The sequence below is a fragment of the Bubalus kerabau genome, chromosome 2 (assembly GCF_029407905.1).
Source record: "Bubalus kerabau isolate K-KA32 ecotype Philippines breed swamp buffalo chromosome 2, PCC_UOA_SB_1v2, whole genome shotgun sequence".
Classification (NCBI taxonomy): Eukaryota; Metazoa; Chordata; class Mammalia; order Artiodactyla; family Bovidae; genus Bubalus; species Bubalus kerabau.
Window position 1 is genome coordinate 31,429,182 of NC_073625.1, and position 23,699 is coordinate 31,452,880.

General features: G+C 46.6%; 1 protein-coding gene across 1 annotated transcript in view; it reads right to left on the reverse strand.

Annotated features, from left to right (window-relative positions):
• Positions 1-213: 213 nt before the first annotated feature.
• Positions 214-23,699, reverse strand: part of WWC2 (WW and C2 domain containing 2) — a 153,829-nt gene continuing 130,343 nt past the window's right edge. The window contains exons 17-23 of the mRNA XM_055567449.1: positions 20,922-21,040; positions 18,495-18,693; positions 16,813-16,977; positions 14,292-14,384; positions 7,532-7,774; positions 5,122-5,249; positions 214-3,013 (exon numbers count right to left, since the gene is read on the reverse strand). Coding sequence (XP_055423424.1) covers positions 2,947-3,013; positions 5,122-5,249; positions 7,532-7,774; positions 14,292-14,384; positions 16,813-16,977; positions 18,495-18,693; positions 20,922-21,040 — 1,014 coding nt within the window. The 3' untranslated portion in view covers positions 214-2,946. The remainder of the gene's footprint in view (positions 3,014-5,121; positions 5,250-7,531; positions 7,775-14,291; positions 14,385-16,812; positions 16,978-18,494; positions 18,694-20,921; positions 21,041-23,699) is intronic.

Here is a 23,699-nt window from a genome sequence, read left to right on the forward strand (position 1 = left end):
GGGTGTGGGCAGAGCACCACCCCCCTCCCCAGGCCCCTTTTAAAAGAATCAGTGATATATATGGTCCAGCCAATAGCTATTCACAACAAGCTGTGGGCTTGAGGAATTCTTCGTGAAAGATTTTATATTTGTTTGTTACACAGTTTGAGTAAACTTTTGTGTTTGTGCCAGTCAGGAAAATTAAGTGAACAATAAAGACACTGAAATAAAGTATTAGGCAATATGTATCTTTGTTTAAAAAAAAAAAAAAAAACACTGAATTTTTTTCCCACCCACAAACACATGAAAAGTGCAGAAACCAGAGTTAATCTATGTGATGTATTTGCATACTTTTACAAACAAGACAAATTAAAACAGAAACATATTCAGAATTTAACCTGATTAAATATTTAGTTTCAGTCCTGAGCTTTTGATATTTAATACAATATAAAGTAATACAAAAAAGATTTTAAATTTATTTGATTTGCATGCTACAGAGATTCAGCTAAACTTTGTTCATTTGGCTAGCAATATTCTTTTTGTACCTGTAACACTTAGATTCTGATATACAAAATTGTAATAACATACTGATAATTCAAACTTGAGAACTAAATATTACATTCTTTTTACCCTGTGAAGAATAAATTCTACCTTTAAAAAATAGTATTTATAATATTAAAATTCATGTTGTCCAGATGGTTTTGTGATTAAGTTATTAAAATGTTTTGTCATGGTGAATCATTTGGGTTAGTACAAATACGACAGGATTGTTAAAAGCTGCCTATAAATACATAACACTATTGCTGCTTTTTAAAGTGTGAAAAAGGATTATATTAAAATAATTTTGTCTTTCATGTTAGAAATGAGCAAATGCTGTAAAAGAAAACCAAAGCATCTTGCATACAACTGCTAACTACCAGCCTGAGACAGATTTTATTCTTTTATGCTTGTCTGAAACTCTTGTGTAGTACAAAAAGTTAACAGCTAATCTGATGGAATTTATAAAGCTGTAGATATTCCAATATAGCCTCTTCTATGTCAAACATTTAAGATGGCCAGAACCGAACTATATATTAAACAGAACATAAATAAGACCGTAAATAAATAAATGAAGAAAATAAAATCGTACGGTACAACCACACATAATCCTATAAACATTTTCATGGTCAAACTGAGAAGCTGAAGACAGCTGACCTTCATTTAACTCTACATTAAATAAACTTCTGTTTTTCACATTTGACCTTGACAAGGAGGATCGGTGCTCTTTTTCCAGTTCTCCTCGGTCACCTAACAGGATGAACTGGACCGCCTGCAAGGACTGTGTTCAGTCAATTCACGAGGCTGGTTTTTGTTCAAAGTACTGTCACGTCCAGTTATCACTTCAGAGACTTTTGTACATAAACGGTGGGGACACTTAGGAAAAGTCATTACAGTTCTAGGCTCAGAAACGGCTTGATTTGAATTCTGATTCTGAAAAAATGAACTTTCCAAAACATGTGTAATTGCTTTCAAATATAAATTTTTACCAACAAGGATTCTAGCTTAGAAATAGAACTCGTTTCTTTTTTTATGGGACCCATTCCTTTAAGATAATTTTTTCATCTCTTAAAAAAAAGTTGATTTCACTTGCTACCTAAGGTGGCTCACCAAGCACTGCCTCTTCCAGTATTACAGACCGGGTAGCAACTATGGCTTAACTTGCACAAAAACTATTTATTTTAAAAGCCTTGTATGCAGGCAGGACTACACTGGGGATTTGTTTAAGAAGTGCTTGAGTTGGGTAAGCTAAAATTCTCCACCGGAGGGAACTTTAGTTGGTTCCCATCTTGTTCGTCTGGAATATACTTTTTTTTTTTTTTTTTAACAAGTGACTCAGCCTTTACTTCAATTTATTAATCTCCCCAGGCACTCTCTTCTCTTTGCGTCCTAACTGCTTACCACAAGTTATATCCCTAAAAATGACTGCTGCAAAGAAACTTCTCGTAAATGTTCGAAGAAATCTGTTTACTGAAGTAGTTGGCAACCCGATTCAGTCAAGACTCCCCTTCCTCTGCTCCTAGTTGCACTGCATACGGCTGACGCGTCTCCCCTCGCATTGCCGACACCACCGTTCCTCTGAGCCCCGGCCCCCACCTTCCTCTACCGGGTACCACCCTCACGCCCCACACCCAACCCGCCTGGTGCACGCCTGACACGCGGGTGTGACACTTAACCTCACGCCGACTGAGGGGCAGCGGCTGCTCACTGGCGTGCTGACTCTGCTGTGTTGGGGGCGAACGGGCCTTCTTCCCCTTGCGCCCCCTGCCTTTAAAGTCACACGTCACGAGATGTGAAGCGTCGCCAGGAGAAGGGCTCCTTTGCATCCTTACCCTCTTATACTCAGCGTTTTGTTTTTATTTTCTTTAGATACATAGAAAAGGACAAAAAGGAAGCTGTTCTCAGGACGTGGTGTTCCGACAGAGGTGACGGAGATGAATGCGCCCCCTGTCCCACGTGGACCTGGGACCCCGCACTGAGGCTCCTGCTCCCGTGGAAGCAGCCGCCCTCGGGCACCCAGGGTCACCTGCCGCCAGCCTCACGGGGGCTCACAGGAGGACAAAGGAAACGCGAAACCGCCTTCTGCTAAACCAAGTTATTTCTTAACAGTCGGTCCAGTGGGATACACGTGGGGTCCTGCCTCTATTCCATTTCTGCAAAATAAAGCCCACTGGCAATACTGCACATTTGGGTACCGGGTGATCCCGTTTTGGTTATCTGATTTTTTTTTCTCTTTTTTTAAACAAATAAGAATTATATTCAAGGTACTTTACAAATTAACATGTTTGAAAATTTGATGTGAAATAAAAGCTCTTTAAGAGTTGACGGTTATATTATTACAAAACAAAATCCTGAACAAGACGCATGTTCAGTCTTTTGCCCTCCCTAAGAAATGAAGAGGCAGGAAACACAAGCTTGTCGGCGATGTGGTCACACGTCATCAGCGGAGAGGGACGGGATGGTTATCTTGGCTCTGGTGAAGTAGGCAATCTTCTCCCTGGAACCAGGGGTGAGAAACACACCAGCTTAAACAGGATGCTGAAAATGCTCTGGGCCTGACAGAAACAGTCCCAAGGACACCAGTGTCTCCACAGGCCTGGATGGGAGTTTTTGTCCTTAGCTAGAACTCCATTTAAAATCAAGATTGCCTTCCGCTTTGTCCAAAGGACCTGAGGGACAGCGGCAACTCTGTGGACAGAGGCAGTAAGGTCCCTTCCAGCGTTTCCAACCTCAGTTTTTAAATCATCAGGGGGGCGGGGTGTCAGTAATCTAGGCCTGCGTGTTTCTAGACCAGGTGGCAGAGAATTCCAGAGGCCAGAATCCTTACAGAAAAGTAGATGCTCCTGGGAAAATTCTTCAAACTCAATACTATGCTAAGGTTGCGGGCAACTTAATAAGTGATGGGTACCGGGACGAGATGGGAGAAGAGATGGAGCCTGACCATCGTAAAGGCAGATCCGCCTGAATCCCGACTTGGGCAGGGGTGAGTATGGTGGAAACAACCTCAGAGGCACAAAGTGACTAGCAAGGGGGTGGGATGGTCTTCAGAGGTCAGCAGAGTGTTAAAGAAATAAGGTTTCAGGGTTGCAGCGCCACCCAAGGCAGGAGCAATATATCTATCCTCTGTTACAAAGTCTTCACGTGGAAGGAGAGCTATTTTTGTGGTGCAGAGTCCTGTCCATTTGTTCAATTCCATGAGATAAAATGAAGAATTGAAGAGGCAGGTGAAAGTGGTCATGATGTCACTGAAGACAGACCTCAATACTGGGACCTCTGCTTTGACACTCTCTGAAAACAAATGTCTTTGGCTTACATGGTGCTTTTTAAACACTCAAATTAGTTGTCAGGGTCACCACTTGAGATAGGTCACATCAAATTCCTGATTTCTACCTTTGATTGCAGGTGAGACAGCAGCTCAGGCAGTGTCCCCGGGGCCATGGAGGGACCTGGTGCCTGGAGGCCTCCAGGGCAGATGCCTTATCCCGGCCCACCTCCCTTGTCTGCGTCACCTGCCTGGTGATGTGCGTGGGTCTGGATGCTAAGGGACTTGGGAGTGTTTACAACTTATTTGGGGTTTAGTAACTGCTGGGGTTGGATGACTTCCCCACTGGACTGTGTTTCTTACTCTCAAAGTGACCACAGCACCAAAGGCATGAGAAGGTTCCGCTTGCCACCCTGCAGTTCCACAACACCCCCCGCCACCCCAAGCAGCATCCTCTGCAAGTTTTGAGAGTGATTCTGGAGCTGAATGGAGACAGGAAAATGCGGACTCTTCAGGCCAGTATACTAAGAAGAGTCTGAGCCCACGATACCCCCGTCCCCTCTCGTCCCCTCTCGTCCCCCTGGACTCACTCAGGCGACCCTGACCTCCCATTTCACCCTCTGGCACCAAACCCTATCCCTTCCCGTCCAGCCCCTCCACGTTACCCTGCCTCTGCCATCAAACATGCTCCTTGGGTCTCTCCCCTTCCACCAGGAACTTCCTACAGTCTCCTCTACACCACACACACATGCACCCCCCCCCCCACACACACATGCACACACACATACCCCCCACAACCAATAAAGCCACACCTCTTCTGTGTCCCCCTCCCCACTCCACTGAAAGTGTCCTTGGATGGTCACATGGCCCTCTGTTCAGGGAATGTCAATCCTCTTCTTGCTGTTGTGTTTGACAACATCCTTCACCCTGCCCCCAGACCAGGACCATGCCCACCCTCTCAACCTCTCTGGCAGGTCCTTCCGACACCCCAACCATCTCCTCTCCTGGTCACCTTCTCACCCTTCCTGGGATGCCAGACCCACATCTGGTTGGGGAACCACTATATGTAGGATGCAGGCTGGCATTTTTATCTCCCACCTGATCCTTAATCCTGGCTCCAGATTTTTATCTTTGCTTGTTTACAGGCCGTGGTTCCCTGAGCTGCCCTACTGGAATTGTTAAGCTGGTGCATCCAAGAGCAGAGGTCACTTCACCCAGCTCCCGCCTGCCACCCGCTCCAGCCCTCCGTTTCCTCCCTCCATTCCCCTCCACCGCTCCATCCACTCCCCCGACCGCCCCTTCCAGGGTCCGGACCCTGCGAAGGGTGGGCCCCTGGCGCTCACCGGAAGGACTGCACCTGCGGGGGCACCTTGTGGCTCTGCTCGCGGAGCCGGCACACGTCCTTGGACACCTGCCGCATCAGCTTCTCCGCGTTCAGGTCCTGCTTCTGCTCTTCTTTGGACTGCTCGGCCTGGCGGGGAAACGGAAGCACAGGGCCCCCGGGACGTTACTCGGAGGCTCCCGAGGGCGCGCTCTCAGGCCTGGAAGCTGCCGGGGCTCCCGTCAGGAGGCGGGCTGGGCAGCGCAGGCTGCGGGCACTTTTCTCCACATCCAGGGTGAGGGGAGGGGAAGACACGCGCGAGCCCACCTCGCGCTGACCACGGGGAGCAGCCACTGGGTTGGGGCAAGGGGGAGCTTTAACCCATTAAAAAAAAATCTTTTGATACAGGCAATATGGGATCATTTTGTTACCTCTAGAACTCCTAGTAACCCTCCCTCTCAAAAAAAAAAAAATTAAAAATTAAAAACTACTTATAGCACCATGTTCAAGAAGTATATACTGTTAACATTTTGGTGAATACACTTTCAGTCTCTTACTCAGCTTTTCTTTCTGTCTCACACCTTTTAAAAGTTGTTTATTGATATAAAACTGACATACTGTGCCAGAAAAGTGCACAGGGGCGTGCGGCTCAGAGAGTTTTACAAAGTGATGCCCTTCTCACCCACCAGACTGCAGACACCCCGGGGGAGGGCAGGGGAAGCCCTGACCCCTAAGTTTCCACAGAGCCTCCAGCTGCCAAGAGGATGAGCTGTGCTGTGGCCCTCGCAGGGAGGCAAGTGTGTGTCGGGAGGGGTCACTGGAGCCGGGGGGCTGGGGACACAAGCGCGCTTGGGCACCCATGGCCTCCCAAGTGGGTGCTCCAGCAGCGGGATTTAAGTGCGGCCCTGCCTCCTGTAGACCACTGGTCATGGTGGGGGCAGCGAGGGTAGTAAAGGAAATGGGTGATGAAATTAAGAGTCTTACAAGAGAGATCAGCTCAGGCCAGAGCTAGGCAGTCGGCACTAGGAGATAGGCGGGAAAATGGCTTTGTTGATGGCGCTGCCCGCAGCGAGCTGATGGGTCCTCCTGTCAATGGGACCCTTCTGGGCTCCTGTGATTAATGCAGGCAGCTCTACACTTTAGAGTCAAACAATAAGGTCTTCAGGACAAGGTCTCTGGTTTACAGCCAAGCTGATACAAATAGCAATCGTAGGACTAGGAGTTTGTTCTTTGGAAATGCTACTGAAATGAGAAAGGTGCCCCAAACTGTACAGGCGTGTTAACATCCACAGGGCCCCGTGATTGAAATCTGGGAAGCCAGTGTTATGCCCCGGGTTTCAGGAGAGGGTAGACTTCTCTCATAGCTCAGCTGGTGAAGAATCCGCCTGCAATACAGGAGACCCCGGTTCGATTGCTGGATTGGGAAGATCCCCTGGAGAAGGGAAAGGTTACCCACTCTAGTGTTCTGGCCTGGAGAATTCCCTGGATTGGATAGTCCATGGGGTCGCAAAGAGTCGGACACTGAGCGACTTTCACTTTCATTTTTCACTTTCAGGACAGTGTGATTAACCTTCAGTGTACTGGGTAGGAGCCTGCCCCACAGGGAGGTCCAGTGATTTAGTCCCAGTCACGTTAAGGAGCCAGGCAGAGCGGGAACATGATCCTCGATGATTTACAGTCCCGGCTCCTCGCTCTGCCTCCTACGGGGCTTGTATGGTGCAAGAGGACACTGACTCTGATTCCCCTTTTATTCTGAGCTGCAAAACAGACTTCCCACCATAAAGGAGGAAGGTAACACAGGCTCAGTGGCTCTCCGGACAAGGAAGGCTTTGTTGTGGCTTCTGTTCACGGCTTCCCCGGGAGCCGTATCTCTTATGACAACTGGCAGGCTCTTCTCTCACCGCTAGGCACTTTACAGCTACAGAGCCGAAAACCCCACAAATCCCCAGCCGCAGGGGACAGGTGGACGTCAAGGGCAGGAGTGTGTGTGCACGTCGGAGTGTGCACTGGGGTGTCCCCATATGTATAAGGAGTGGAGGTGGGGCTGCAGAGCAAGCAGGAGAGAAGCCAGTGGTTCTCACCGACCTCCATGGCCAGAATGCAAGGCACACAGTGGACATAGTCTCCAGCCGGGGACAGCAAACTTCAGAGATGGGAAAGAAAAGCTCATGACTCAGGTGACCTGCCTGTACACAGAGCTGGTAAATGCAGAGATGAAAAAGCATCTGTACTCAGGGGAGTCAGACCCTTCTCCAAAGGGCACAGATGCACTGTGTGCTGTGGCTCTTTCCTCTCTACGGTCTGATGCCACGGCTGCCACTGGGCAGGAGAAACACGACGGGAACGGATGTGCCGGGCGTGAGGATCTGAGTGGGGTGCTGGGGGTGCAGGCTGGCACCTTCCGCTGGGAAGAGGCTTTGGGGTGCGTGTACCTGCTTCCCCGCCTGTCTCAGGAGCTTCTGGAAGCGCTCGTCGTCCAGCATGCCCGGCGGCAGGTCCGTCTCGCCCTGGGCCTTCAGGTCCTCCAGCTTCTGCCTCAGGCCCCTGAGGGCCTGCAGCTCATCGTTGAGTCGACTCTGCCGGGTCAAGGAGGCCTGCAGGTCCAACTCCAGGTCCAGGGAGGTTCGCACGGGGCACTCGGGCGCTGCCCTCCGGAGGACCGGCTGGCACACCGCCTGCGGGGTTAGAGCACGACATGACTGCCCTGCTGTAGCGGCGGTCCCTGGATGGGAGGGCTCCGGGCTCCTGCGGGCAAGGGGTGGTGGCCCGGTCCCCAGGGAGACAGAAACCAGGCACCACCCACCTTGGAGCACGCGCGGCCAAGGCGAATGAGCCTGTACTGCCCTGAACTGCATAGAGTCTCTGGAGTTGTTACCAGGGTGCAGCCTAGCTCAGCCTGACCAGCTGACTGCCCAGAGCTGCCCTCTGCAGACCGCAGACACATCGTGAGGAACTGACTCCGAGTTAGGCCCGCACCTCTGTCCCCACAGTGCATGCCTTTGTCCATCACTTCTGTATACGCGGCTCAGCGGAGCTAGGGTCCGGACGCCCTCCTCTAACCAACGTCCTTTGACTCTTCCCACCTTACTTCCCATCGTCTGACACCCACTCTCGCCCCTGAGTCACTGAGTTCCTTCTGGGGACAAGCTTATCCGCTTATCAAGAAATAATCACTGACTGTGTATGAGTGAGACCCCCGCTGGGGGGTCTGTAGGCAAAACAAACACTAGGAGGAGAAGACATGATTTCTGACCTTGAGGAATTGGTTTAGAGGATGATGCTGAGAGAGTCAATTCCTAGGCAGGTTGATAAGAAGTCCGGGTCCCAAGGAGGAGAAAAGGGTCTGGGGCTCTCAAAATGGAGATAGGGGTCTGGAATTCTCAAGGAGGAGGAAAGGACAAACTTCTTTTTGTTTCCCCTACATTTCTTAGTCTTAGTCACATAAAGTTTTTTTTCTTTATAAGCCCCCAACTGATGATTACACAACAAACAACTCAGTTTAAACTCTATACTAAGGATTATATAACAATGTATCCTGCTTGAGGACAGTTTCTCCTTCCTGAAAACCTTCTGGCTAATCCTATTATCTTAAAATGTAAATTATGGGAGTGGGTCTAGTAAGATCTTTACAACCTTGAGACATTCTTTTGATTTATTGTAACAACTAATTTAAAAAGTATGTAACTCCCTTGCTAACACTAGCAAGGGGGCACTCTCGTCCCCCTTCTGATGTCTGTGTCAGAAGCTTTCTCTGTCGCTTTTTTTACTTTAATAAAACTCTGCTATACAAAAACTCTTGAGTGATCAAGTCTGGTCCCTGGTCCCGGAGTTAAATCTTCTTCGGAGATCACGAATCCGACATTGTTCGCTATCATCTTGGGGGCTCATCCAGGATCTTCAGGACAAGGGAAGAGCTCTCAGAGCTCTAGCCTCTGCTTTCTCAGTATGCACATTTTCCACTTTACTAACTCTACGGCGTGCTTGTGTGAATGAATAACACGCCCTGCGCCCGGCAAGTGATGAGCCCTGCTCTGCGGTTTCGTGGTGCCTCGTAATGACTGAAGGCAGCCCCTGAAAGGGGAGTCTTATCGGGGTTTATACTGACCTGCCAATGCCAAGAAACACCCAAGGTCCCTGTGAGGAGAGCGGCCAGAGATGGGCAAAGCGTGTGCACCGAACTTTCCTTCCTCCGTCACCTTTTCCTGGTCTCTTGGACCATTTCGTAATTGCATGGGGAATCAGAACTACTAACATAATCTGCTGGATCACAGACTTTCAGTGGATTGTGATTCATGCCATTACCATGTACTTTTACTTAGACCCTAAGTTCGGTAGTCATGGAAGCGCTTAGCCTTGCTAGGAGCCGAAAGTTACAGGAGCACATTTGGGAGTGAGGTGAACTCCAGCTCCAGGAACGTCTCTCAGGCTCGAGGTCACTCTCCTGGCTGCCGGCCTCAGGGGCCAGCGACCTGAAGTGAGCCTTTGTCACGGCTGCGTTTCCTCTCTATGTGGATAGAGGCACTGCTGGTGACCATGAGGTCTTTGAGGACACAGACTGGGAATCGCAGGACCTGGTCAGATTGGAAGCACAATGGGCTTCTTCCTTTGGTAGTGCTAGCTCTTAGCAGACCAGAGGAGGTTCTCTGGTGGCTTTTGTCTCAACTCCCTAGATACTCCTTTTGTGGAATCTGTGGAAATTAACTGGAAGGATTGGCCCTAATAGCTCAAGGACAAAAATCACTTTTTCCTTGCTGGCCAGCCCTCCACCGCCTCTTTTGCTATCACATATCCTGGCATGGAGACACTCAGAAGGGACGTCCTGGTTGTTGTTCATCCCTCTATGACTCTCTGCTTCTACTGCGGTCAGGACTGTACTCAGGAATGCACAGAGGCACATAAAGACAGATGCTTCCCCTAGGAGTCCTAGCTTGGCAAACATTTTGGGAAAACTACTCTGCTCCACCCCAGGTGGCATCAGGGAAGAAGGCAAATCACACCAATGTCTTGGTGGTGGGGAACTAAGTCAGTCTGGGATGCCATCAGCTCTACCCCTCGCGCATCTCCACCCCGCCTCGGTGATAGAACCGGGAGGGAAGAGTAAGATGCCTGCGTCGGTAAGGGACAGACTATGTCCAACCAGAGAAGGAAAGCTTTGGTGGAGAGTCTGTCTACACCCCCATCTAGAGCAGGGAAGGACGCTTCTGGTTGAAAAAAGCCATGGCTGTGGATGCTGCTTTTTTCTCTCTTACAGATGGGAGCTAGCAGTTCCAGAACCACTCCTTTACAATGTATTTTTTTTTTTTTTTAAAAGAGCTGGGACAAGTTTGATCCCCAGAGTTTAAAAAGACACGCCTGATCTTCTGTGATACTGAATGGCCGGGTATCCTTTGAAAGATGGGGAACACTGGCCAGTTGAATGGTTTCTTAACGATACTGTTTCACAACTAGACCAGTTCCATAGAAAATAAGAAATGGGTAGAAGTGCCATATGGGTTGCTCTTTATCTCTCTGCGAGACGTGCCAGACTTGTGTCCTAAGGGTGCAGATTTGGGTGGAAACCGTCAGCTCCCTCCTGTCCTCTTACTTTGCCCCTGTATCTGGGGCTCCCAACTGGATAGACTGAGTCAGGGCACCCTTCCAGGAGGGCTTGCCTCAGTCTTGGTAGAAATTCAAACAGTACCAATTGCGGTCGAGACTATCAAGAAGATCCAAAAAGTACACAGAAGCCTTTACAGGACTAACTTTATGAGCTTACTTGAAGAGATCCAATGTATGTCTTGGGACAGACACTGACTCCAAACTCGAGAGCTTGAGTTTTGCGGAAGCTTTTGGAGACCCCTGGCCTTCCTGCTTGTTACCCTCTCAATATGAGACAGTAAACAATAGAAAACCATAGATACAGGGCTTCCCTGATAGCTCAGTTGGTAAAGAAACTGCCTGCAATTCAGGAGAGCCTGGTTTGATTCCTGGGTTGGGAAGATCCTCTGGAGAAGGGTTAGGCTACCCACTCCAGTATTCTGGCCTAGAGAATTCCATAGACTTTATAGTCCATGGGGGTCGCAAAAAGTTGAATTCGACTGAGCGACTTTCACGAGACAGTAAACAATACATAACCGTGGGGCAGTGTCATAGGAAGGAAGGCAGGCAAGGATGCTTGGGGCTGGGTCACACCCGCGTGAGGAAAGGTGTTCAGACAGGGTGGGCGGGACTGCTGGGGCGGAGGGAGATGAGCTGGGTGTTTCCTGCCTAGACTGTTGGCAGTCGGGATGGAAAAAAAGGGATTACTACTCATGAAAACAGGGACCGCCTGATACAAGAGAGAAGGACTCAGGTTCGACAGGTACCCCAGCTGGGAGGGCTGGCATGACGACAGGGCTCATGACAGACAGGAGGGAGAGGTCCGTCCGTCCCTCTTCTCGTTTCAGAGCTGTTGCCCAGACCTGAATAGCGCTCATTGTCTCCTCCGATTCCCCTTCTCTGCCCAATGTATCTTGCTGGAACGTTCTCTGCTGTTCTTACTACTGTTGCTGTTCAGCTGCTCAGTCGTGTCTGACTCTGTGACCCCATGGACTGCAGCACGCCAGGCTTCCCTGTCCTTCACTATCTCTCAGAGTTTGCTCAGATTCATGTACATTGATTTGGTGACACTATCCAATGATCTCATCCTCTGTCACCCCCTTCTCCTCCTGCCCTCAATCTTTCCCAGCATCAGGGTCATTTCTAATGAGTCCGGTCTTCGCATCAGATGGCCAGAGTACTGAAGCTTCAGCATCTTATTAGCTTTCCCTTTATTCAACCTCTACTCTAACAAACAGCAGAATCATCTGGACACACACCCTCTTTGACTGCATTACTCACTGTTTCAGATCAGAAACCCTTCCCAGCTGTCAGGCATGTGGGGGCTTTGTAAAGAATCCCGTGTGCACAGCCTGCTGGTGAGTGTGTAACCAAGGGCGTGCTTGTGTGTAAGCTCTGCCCATCTCCCTGGTATCCATGACCCCACCGTGACTGCTCTCAGGCTGTCAGTGTGGTGTCGCTGAGCTGAGAAGGGGTGTGCAGACGGGCCCCCCAACCCTGTGCCTCACGTGGGGTCCCCGCCTTCCCAGCCAGGATGCCCGCCCCGCTCCCTTCAGCTCCCTTCACATCTCGGGCTGTAACTCCTACATCAGAACTTTTCCTTATTCGCATCTACTAGACTCCACCTGCTCACTTTAAAAGCCATCAACAATGATCTCCTAAATGACGTTTCAGGATTAACCTTTATCAGGTTCAAGAAGTTCTAGGAACTAAGGTTTATCAGTAACCCCACTGTTTTTGAGCTTCAGTCAATTCATAAAACACTTCTGGTCAAAAGTTCTCTGAAGAGTGTTATCGTTCTCTAAAAGTATGTTTTTAAAAGTGCAGAGGCCTTGCAATCCCACTCCTGGGCATATATCTGGAGAAAAACATGATCTGTTTTTCTGAACACACCCTAACGTTCACTGCAGCGCTGTTTACAGTAGACAAGACGTGGAAGCAACCTGAACGTCCATCGACAGAGGAATGGCTACAGAAGACGTGGTACATTTATTACCGTGGAATAGTACTCGGCCATTAAAAAGAATGAAACAATGCCATCTGAAGCAACATGGATGGACCTAGAGGTTGTCATACTGAGTGACGTAAGTCAGACAGGGAAGAAGACATATCGTATGACATCCCTTATATATGGATTCAAAAAAAAATGATACAAATGAACTTACAAAATGGAAAGAGGCTCACAGACTTAGAGAATGAACTTATGGTTGCCTGTTGTATTTAAAATGGAAAACCAGCAAGGACCTACCGTTTAGCAAAAGGGACTCTGCTCAGTGTTATGTGGCAGCCTGGACGGGAGGGGAGTTTGGGGGAGAATGGATACATGAATATGTACGACTGAGTCCCTTCACAGTTCACCTGAAACTACCACAACATTGTTAATTGGCTATGCCCCATCCAAAATAAAAAAGCATTTTTAAAAAAGTGCAGGACACTTAGGAAGGAGTGGAAAATAATTTTCATTCTAGTTGAAACTAGAGGTGCTTTTAAAGCATAAAGTTTGGTAACCTGAAACAGCTATACTTTAAAATGTCCTGAAAATGCTGAGGTTAAATCAATGCTTGCATATTTACCTTTGGAAAAAAGAAATGTGCTTATGACCGTCAAGTAACTAGGAAGCTAAACCAGGAAGCTCAGTGTTAACCAGTCACTGTGCTTTGCCCAGAGGCATTAAACCAGGGTCACTGGTAAAGGCAAATGGTTCACCATGCCCTCCAGTCTTCACTCCGGTCCACCGGGCCCAGGCTCTGGCTGAGCAGGGTCACTCCTTCTCTGAATGTTTTTCCGGGCCCTGTGCCATGTCAGGCTACCTACCGACAGCGCCCAGCAGCCTGCTCCATTACCCCAACAAAGCTCCCACCTTCTTTTGAGATTGTTGTCCGAGGGCCAGAGACCTTCCGCATGAAGGCTTTCTGATGCTCCCGACAAGGTGAGCTCACTGCATGGCTTGGCTCACACAGAGCTGCGTTCCCACTGAGCAAGACACTCTAAGCTGATACAAAGCAGCTTCAGAAATCAGCACAAAACAAACGATTAGCAAACAAAAACTTTCCATTAGCATTTCAGCTGCTGGTAAGTGAACAGGAATTTCTGAACACTCCAACCATATTATTTAAATATTCGCCCAGAGCTGCCCTTGCGCTCTTATCCAGAGATCTCTGGCTTCCAGGAAAACCTGACTTGAGCTTTTCCATCTACATTGATCTTAGCCTTCTGAAAAGATCTGTTTTCTAAGAAGCTGCTGAAACCAGGACAACTCCTTTACGTGCTCCTTTACCAGGACGTCTGCCCTTCACACAAGGTACCAGGTGTTATACTCTCCCCCCAACCCCCAGTGGCCAAGACACCCCCAATTCCCAGCAGCCTTTTCTCCGTCCACGCTTCATACCAAATCTATCCTTCGCTATCACAGGTTCCACCCCAGCGATGAATGAGCAGTCTCTAACTCATCCTTCTCTGGAACAGACACTGCGTTTGTGTCTCCACGATTACAGTGGCTTCAACCCACAGCCCAGGAGCACGGAGCAAGGATGCCCCGAGGCCTGGGGTTCTGAGTCTGACACGCTCGACTCAGGGAGGTCCGTGATCTCGGGATGCTGCCGATGGACTACATACCCTCTTGACTCTCAAACTTCGCCGTTCGGTGGAGTTCCTCACAAACAGTGATTTTTTAGCCAGTGTTGAACTGTCGCTGTCACTTCGATTTAACTGGCAACAAAGGATTAAAAAAAAAATAAAAAATAAAAAAATAAAAAAAAATAAAAAAATAAAAAAAATAAAAAATAAATAAAAAAATAAATAAAAAAAAAAAAAAAGAAAGAAAGAAATCAGTGCATCACCCTGTGCTAGAGGAAGTCTGGAACTGAGAACTTGATCATAGAGAGAACATAGTTACTAGTTTGTCTTTTTTTTCTCTTTTAACACAGGGTTATGACCTTGCAACTCAAAAGTGTGTTCTGAGGATCAGTGACATCACCTGTGTGTGTGTGCTAAATCGCTTCAGTCGTGTCCGACTCTTTGCGACCCCATGGACTGTAGCCCCCCAGGCTCCTCTGTCCATGGGATTCTCCAGGCAAGAATACTGGAGTGGGTTGCTATTTCCTTCTCCACAGTTTATTTCTTTAAGAAAATCCTCCTCAAACGAGTTTTTCCCCATGTGATGCTTTTCTAATTTTCTTAAATAATTACCTTTTGATTTTAGTTATAAGAAGTTATGTGTTAAGATAATTACATACATTTTGAAATGAAATTATCCTTTGAATTGTTAGCTAATATGCATCATCCATTCTTTAGAAGAAAAGTTTGTGTGAGGCACAGAGCTCAGGATCAGAGTGAAGTCACAGCGTCAAGGACACCCTCACCCAGGTGGGCCATCCCCACTGCCTCACCTGCTTCAGGTCTTGGCTGAAACGTCACCTTCCAGGGACGTCTGTTCTCAACCCCGCTTCAATTTGCAGCCCTCATCCTCAACATCCTAACCCCTCTTACCTTGCTCTACAGCTTTCCATAGCACTGGGCCTCGCCCAGAGACGTCAGAGGCTATTCATCATGTTTACTGTTTGGCTCAACTCACAAGAACGAAAGCTTTGCAAGGGCAGAGCTCCAGGTCTTTGGTTCATGGATGAGTCCCAAGTATCTGAAGTTATGCTTAATAAATAGCAGGTGCTTAATAAAAATGTTTGTCGAACTGAATGGATAAATTTAGAATTTTCTAAGTATTTTCTAACCCACTTTGTAACGTCAAAACTAAATTACTATAAATTACAAATACTTATGGAACTAGAATGTGATAAACTGATATATGTCACACAATTCTCTCCATAGAACTATGAATCTGTTTGGAGGCATCAATGAAGGCGATTTTTGTTCTGAAACACAATTCACTATTTTTAATTTGGCAGGACCAACATGGTTTGAAGCAGGCATGATACGCTGCCGAAATACACCAGCCACCGTAACTCTCGCGTCACTGAAGGTTTTGAATACACACTGGGGTCCAGAGAGACTGAGCAGCTAGGCCCTTAAGGTCAGTTATTTGCCAGATCAAAGGCAGTAGAAACGAAGAGATGGTAAATGTGGGAAAAGAAAGGAAAGGAAACAATTCCACAACCCACACCAAAAAGAATGATTGGGAGTGTGATATTTCATGTATATTTTCTGGCATTTCTAGTCATTGCTGCTGCTGCTGCTGCTAAGTTGCTTCAGTCGTGTCCGACTCTGTGCGACCCCATAGACGGAAGCCCACCAGGCTCCCCTGTCCCTGGGATTCTCCAGGCAAGAACACTGGAGTGGGTTGCCATTTCCTTCTCCAATGCATGAAAGTGAAAAGTGAAAGTGAAGTCGCTCAGTCGTGTCCGACTCTTAGCGACCCCATGGACTGCAGCCTCCCAGGCTCCTCCTAATTCGAATTTGAAGATGCCCATGGCCCAGTCTATTGTCACTGATGGGCCACCCCTGGGGGCAGGGGGTGGATGTGGCGGCTCCCCAGAAATGACCTGCACCTGACCCTGCTGACCTGTCACCCTGCGGACCCCTGACCCCATGGACCCCTGACACCACAGACCTCTGACCCTGCAGACCCCGACCCCGCAGACCCCTGACCCTGCAGAGCCTCACCCTGCAGACCCCTGACCCCATGGACCCCTGACCCCACAGATCCCTGACCCTACAGAGCCTTACCCTGCAGACCCCTGACCCCACAGACCCCTGACCCCGCAGACCCCTGACCCTGCAGAGCCTTACCCCGCAGAGCCCTCACCCTGCAGACCCCTGACCCCACAGAGCCTTACCCTGCAGACCCCTGACCCTGCGACCACTGACCCCACAGAGCCTTACCCCCAGACCTCTGACCCTGTAGACCCCTGACCTCAAAGATCCCTGATCCTGCAGACCCCTGACCTTGAAGACCCCTGACCCCACAGACTCCTGACCCCTCAGACCAATGACTCCTTAGGCCCCTGACCCCCTAGGTCCCTGACCTCAAAGATCCCTGATCCTACAGACCCCTGACCTCAAAGACCCTTGACCCCACAGACTCCTGACCCTGCAGAACAATGACTCCTTAGGCCCCTGACCCCTTAGGCCCCTGACCCCACAGACTCTTGACCCCTAGGCCTCTGACCCCGCAGAGCCTTACCCTGCACACATACTGGCTCCGCTCCCCGGGGGAGAAGGTCTGCGAGCGCACAATCACGCTGCTCCTCATGAAGGGGCGCTGGCGCGCGCTCAGGCTGCTGTGGTCTTTGGGGCGTACGGCCATGCTGGCACTGCCGGCCTTGTCGGTATTTGTCTCTTTATCAACCTGGAAGAGAGGTCGGCGATCTGTCAGGGGTGGTGAGAGGGGAGCATGGGGTGCTCCTCTCCTGAGTGTGGAAGGAACAGCTTACAAGAGACCCAGGGAGCACCAGGGCCTTTCTCCAGACGCGAAGGCGGTTTTCTATTAGTTTCTGGGAAGTCACCCTCAGTGGGTAGGATTGTATTTGTCCAACAAGGTCACCCATAAATGGAATGGCGGGGCCCCCCTCTAATAGGTCAGGCCTAAAATAATGAAGCCTTGGTTTACAGAGGGGTAATGTGCTTCTACAAAGAGTCTGATTTGAGAATGCTTCATCATTAAACAGTACTCAACCTCATGGTTAGTTTTTTTTGCTGAATAAATGATAAAAGTAGTTAAACATAGGAAGATGGAAATACACTAGTTAAACCTCTGGTTTGCACAGAATACAAATTTATATATATACAGCCATCATGGGTCTCCGTGGCGGTGGGGTTCCAGCACACTGAGCTCCGTGGATGCTCAGGTCCCACGGCTGGCCTCCCCATCTGGGGTTCCCCATCATCGTGGTCAGCTAGTCATGGACCACGGTTACTATCTGCGGGTTGCTGAGTCAGATCCATGGTTGGTTGAATCCACAGATGCAGAGACCATGGACACTGAGGGCCGAATGTACTCACAAAGCCTTACCCTGCAGAAGGGTGAGACTGAACACATGAAGTGTTCAGTCAGGGTTAGCACTGTTTTTAATCAGAAATAAATTGGAATTTTTAAAACTCTCACAGTGGTTGGCACCCTCAAACTTTGAAAATGGCTTCTCCCCTTTGGAGATGGCAGTCTGGTAGTCTCAACATGTCTCTTTGTTCAGTCATGAAGTTGGGTTTGACTCCTGGTGACCCCATGGGCTGTAGTCCGCCAGGCTCCTCTGTCCATGGGACGACCCAGACAAGAATCCTGGAGTGGGTTGCCATTTCCTTCTCCTGGGGCTCTCCCTGACCCAGGATCGAACCCTCATCTCCTGCACTGCAGGAAGATTCTTTACCATTGCACCACCAGGCAAGCCCCCACATCCCTCACTAACCAGCAAAACCACCTGGTTAACGGGCCTGTCAACCGCACGCAATCAGGTCACCTGCCCCTTCCGGGACTGGTTTCACTGAGAAGCCCATCTAACCAAAACGGGCTTCACGTATGAGACTGAAACAGACTCATAACATTTATGAAACGTAAAACAATTAAGCAGGCATCCTGGAGTTTTCCAGGAAATCCTGAAAACACTTTCAGTAAATATTCACAGAACACTCACAGAGAGCTAAATGGCACTGTTTATCTTCTTTTATGAAATTTAAGCAGAGAATGAATATTTGGGGCCCACTTGAAAATGTTGAGATATTTATAATGCTTCTTGTGGTCTGTTCCCACAAACACTCATCTTGATCAGCTTTGGCACAAAAATCCTAACATGAATTATGCACAGAGTCAAGCCTGGACTCCGTGGTGCCTCTAGGAGACCGCTTTAGGAGGGAGCGGTCGGCAACGCTCACCAGGGCCAGTGTTCCTGCGGGGGGCTGCCTTCCAAGGTCACTGGCACAGCTGCTGTCTTTCCTACTTGTGTCCTCTTTCATCTCGGGCACACTTGGGCATGAGCTTACGTCTTCCACACAGCGACTGCCCTCCGCCAATTTCACTTCGGCCCCTTCTTTGGCCACAATTTCATCTGAGGCCTCTCTCAGCATGGCCAACCTATGGGTGAAACAGAACACGACCCCATTCAGGGTCAACCAGATGCGCTCTGTGATCAGTGCTACCTGGGCATGTTAACCCTTCCTCTGGGTCACGAACAGACTCACGCATCACGATGCAAGCCAGTTCTCTGGCTGGAACTTTTACTAAAATGCTCATGAAAAATAAAGTCAACACCTTACTCTCCAGCAATCTGCAGTAAAATCACCATAAAAAAAATACCAAAAAGTGAAATTCATGAAACTTGATATAATTTCTGCTGCTGCTGCTGCTAAGTCACTTCAGTCCTAAATTATGCTAAATATGCTAAAAGATCACATACAAAGTTTAACCCACCATTTAAAAATATTGACACTCGCTATACTATAACTTGGTGTCAGTTGTTCATTTATTATACAATTAATCAAACCACAGACTAGAGCAACTCTGCTAAGAGTGAATAAAAATATCCACTATCAACCATGCTTGTGATGTGATGTGAAGTCACTCAGTCGTGTCCGACTGTTTGTGACCCGGTGGACTGTAGCCCGCCAGGCTCCTCTGTCCATGGGATTCTCCAGGCAAGAATACTGGAGTGGGTTGCCATTTCCTTCTCCAATTAACCATGCTTACAGTGTAGCAAAGGTGGAACCCTGGATAGAAGAGTCTTACCACTCAGATAACAGAAGACTCTGAATGGTCTGTGATCTTGTCTTTAACAAAAGCCACTACCTGGGCTTGGGTGGCACTAAAAGTCAGGCTCCAGAAAACAAATACGGTTCATATTCTGTATAAACTGATCTGACAGGAAAGCAAAGAGTCTCCGGATGGGGAAGACTATCTCATTCTTTGTTGAGTTTCATGTTCTTGGTATGGGAACACTGTTTCCACTGATAACTAAAGGTCAAGCTTTAACTGTGATCAGTGATATGTGGACAAATTGGAACAGACTAGTTGTTAAACAGCTGGTCATGAAACGAACGTGGGGGAGCTAGCAATGCGGACTGTAAGTCATCAGTCCCCTGAGGTTACAGTCTCAGTGTATTTTTAAAAATATTTACTTTTCTGGCTGCGCCGGGTTCCAGCTGCAGCACGTGGGGTTTTTGGTCTTCATCGCGGCGTGCACGACCTTCAGCGGCAGCATGTGGGACCTAGCTCTCTGACCAGGGGTTGAACCTAAGCTCCCTGCATTGGGAGCATGGAGTCTCAGCCACTGGACCACCAAGGAAGACCCTCTAAGTGTATTTTGTTGAAATATGTGTGAAACAAGTTGTACTTTATGTATGCAAGGTATTTAAAGATACGATGAACCTCATAATCACTCTCGTACTTACTTTTTTTTGCAGTGCTCTGATTTTTATTCACTATAAAGGACTTTTGATAAGAACAAGGTATCTCTGTACCTTTTTACGTCGCTGTAGTAAGCTTCTGCTTCCAAATATCCACAATTTTGTTATTTACATCTTGTTACTCCAAGTTTGTAAAAACTCTTGTATATACATACACATACACACAAATGCTACTATATATGTATATATATGCAAATATATGTTGACAGTGGTTCAAACATAACAGTGTAACAATACACACAAAATTAGTTCAAATGATTTTACATATGTACTAAAAAAACTGACACCTTCACTAAAATATGTTTTTTAGAGAAAACAGTGCAAACTCGGAAATACAGTTCTTTATACGTATATGTATCTAGATAAACGCTGTAATAACCTTTTTTTCTTTAAAAAAATAAAAAAATCGAGGTATGAAAAATGAGAAGGGAACAGTAAAAGAAGGTGAATAGTGGCACAAACAGAAAAGTAAGCACTCAGAAGCTGTTTTCTAAAAATCTGTCTTGAACTACCAGCACCTAAATGGTGCCTCCAGTAGTTTACAGAAAAGGAGTCTGCGTTTAAATTTATCTATGACTCTGTAATAAACTATCATGTTTTTCAAAATAGTTTAGACTTTAAACAAACGAACAAGAAAAGTTCAGAAAGTAGTGTCAAAATTACTGAGGTAAGAACCTTGCTCACATGTTAGTAACTTTGTCCACGGTCTCATCATTACTTTTTCAACTCTCTAACACCAAGGAGTGGCTTTTCCTGGGGCCACTCCCTGAAGCTGCGTTACTTTCTATTAATTCCAGAACAAGATCTAAACCCATGAAGGTGTCCCTCAAAGTGTCTTCTGAGAAATGAAACACACCCTCTTTGAGATCCCAGGAGCAGAATGAAATAACTCTTATTTACCAATCTCCATCTGGACCTCTGTGCTCTTCTCCCTGCCCTGGTTCTTCTTCTTGTGCTAATTCTTGTTCCACGGCCAACAGCTCAGCTGATGTTCTTGCAAGTAAGGCTGACACTGCATCCTGGAGAAGGTACAACGTAGGGCCGTTAACACCGTAAACTTCAGAAATGATTTAAAAACTTATCAGATGGGGACTTAGGCTTCTAGTTGTGGAGGAGAAGGAAGTACGAGACTCACTTCTTTCGCTGAGAACAAATACGAAAGCTGAATACAATAAAAGGAAAAGCAAAAAACTCCAGTTGTTTCAAAGCAACGAAGAGCAACAAAGGCAGTTAGGACTCAAGGGTGAAGATCCCAGGGAGGAGGGGAATGTAAGGAAATGTAACGCCACTCTTCTTCTTGGGGGTGTGTCTCGATGCCGTGGTGAGGCACACAGGTGACAGGCTATGGTCGCCCTGGACTGAGGCAGTGAGGGGAGGATGCAGAGATGAAAACAGAGCTGAGGACAAGGGAGACCGCCTACGAGGGGTCTGGGAAGATAAACTGCGAAATGCACAATATTCCTATCGAGACCTTTGCACCCCCTAAGCCACATACGTGCAGAGTGAGAAGCTGAGAAAGTAAAACCAGCTGCTAGGAGGCTGAACGGTAAGCAGATATTTCAGTTGCCTCATGGTCCTAGGAAGGAAGAGAATAATTCAGGTCCCTCAAGTGATCCAGGTGAGCTGTCCATGTTGTCATCTGCCTTCCAGAAGGATACTGGATCATCTCTAGAGGAAGCTACCCGCCAGATCCTCTGCACTCCATACATAACATCCAGCACCCCGCTGGAAACAGAACCCCACGACTAAAAGCCAAGAAGAATGACTGGCAAAAGAAGCAGACCCATAGGTGATCCACATACCTAGTTAGAGAAGAAAGTAAAAGTTTTGTAATTAATATGTTCAAGAAAATGGATAAAACAATGGAGAATTTAAAATAAACGGAAAAACACATGAGCACATCTGAGTGAAACTGCTGAAAACCGAAGAAAAAGAGGAAATTTTACAAGCAGTGAAAGAAAAAAGGTGTAATAGTTTATAAGAATCAACAATTAGCCTGTCCTCCAGCAGCTGAACAGAATCAGTGGAAGCCAGATGACAACAAAACATTGTTTTCAATGTGTCCAGAGAAATAATCACTTACTTAGAATTCTGAATATGCAGGAAAAAGAGTCCTTCACAAATGAAATTGAAAGAATATGCCAAAAGACCTGTACTAAAAGAAACACTAAAGGAAATTCTCTAGGCAGAAGGCGAATGACCTGAATTGGAAGCACAATAATGCAGAAAGGAAAAGAAAGGCTAAACGGTATAGGGAGAAACCTGAATAAATGCTGATTGTCAATAAAACAATGATAATAATGTATTGCGGGATTTAAAATAAATGTAACTAAAATATATCCGGTAATTGCACAGGAGGAGGAAAGAGAATCATGAAGTAAAAGAAAAGCCTTTAAAAATCTTTGTACCATTTGCAAAAAAGCAAAAAGCATTAATTTAACACAGTTTCTAATAAGGATGCATGCTGTAATCATCAGGGAAACAGCAAAAAAGAAAAGACTGTAGTACTAATTAATGATCTGAAGAAAGAAAAATCTAAGTTTAAAAATACTTGGTTAATCCAAAAGAAGGGGAAAAAAAAAAGGACTAAAAGGGAACAAAGAGTAAGATGAAAGGTTCAAAGCCAAATATAACAATAATAGCATTAAGTGTAAATAAATACTTCAATTAAAAGATTTTAAAACTGGATAAGACATCAAAACCAACTAAGTACTGCTTACAAGTGAAGCACTTTAAATATAAGAACTCAGAAAGGTTGAAAGTAAAAGAATAATAAAAGATAAACCATGCAAATGCTAACCAAAAAAACTGATATGATTATTAATATCAGTGTTATTAGCAAGAGGGATATTTTATAAAGATAAAAGGGTCAGTTGAACAGAAAGATACAATATGATGCTAAATTTATATTCATCTAATAACCTGGATGCAAAATACATAAAGCAAAGACTAACAGAACTAAAAGAAGAAACAGTCATCCATAAGCATAAGCTGGAGATTTTACTGTACCTTTAAACAGTGATAAAATAAGCAAATTGAAAAATCAATAAATGCAGAAGATTTGAAAAGCAAAACCAACAAAGGTGACCTGCAGAAAATACATCCTTTTCAAGAGTATATGGAACTGATACTAAAACTGAACACCTGCTAAGCCATAAAGCAGGTCTCAACATTCTTTATGATAGAATATATGTAAACACATGTATTAGATACACCACAATTCAGTCTGCTTTATTCCAGGAATCTGAAACAGATTTAGCATTCAAAAGTCAATCAATGTATAATCCACTACATTGAGAAAATAAAAGGAAACAGCCATGTAATCATCTTAGGAGATAGATACAGTAAAAATGCTTGATAAAATCCAATATCCATGCATAATAAAACCCTTAGCAAACTAGAAAGAGAAGGGAACTTCCTTAATCTGATAGCAATTATCTATAAATAGCCTCAGAAAAAATCATTCTAAATGATGAATTCTTGAAAGCCTTCATTTTGAAAAAGCCTAGTATTGTAGACAGAGATAGACAACTAAGCCAACAGAGCAGAAGAGAAAGTTCAGGGACAGGCTAACACGCAGAAGTCATCTGACTTAGGATAAAAGCTGGCACTGCAGTGCAGTTAAGGAAAGATGTATTTTCAACAAATAATCCTGGGTCAATTGGCTATCACATGGAT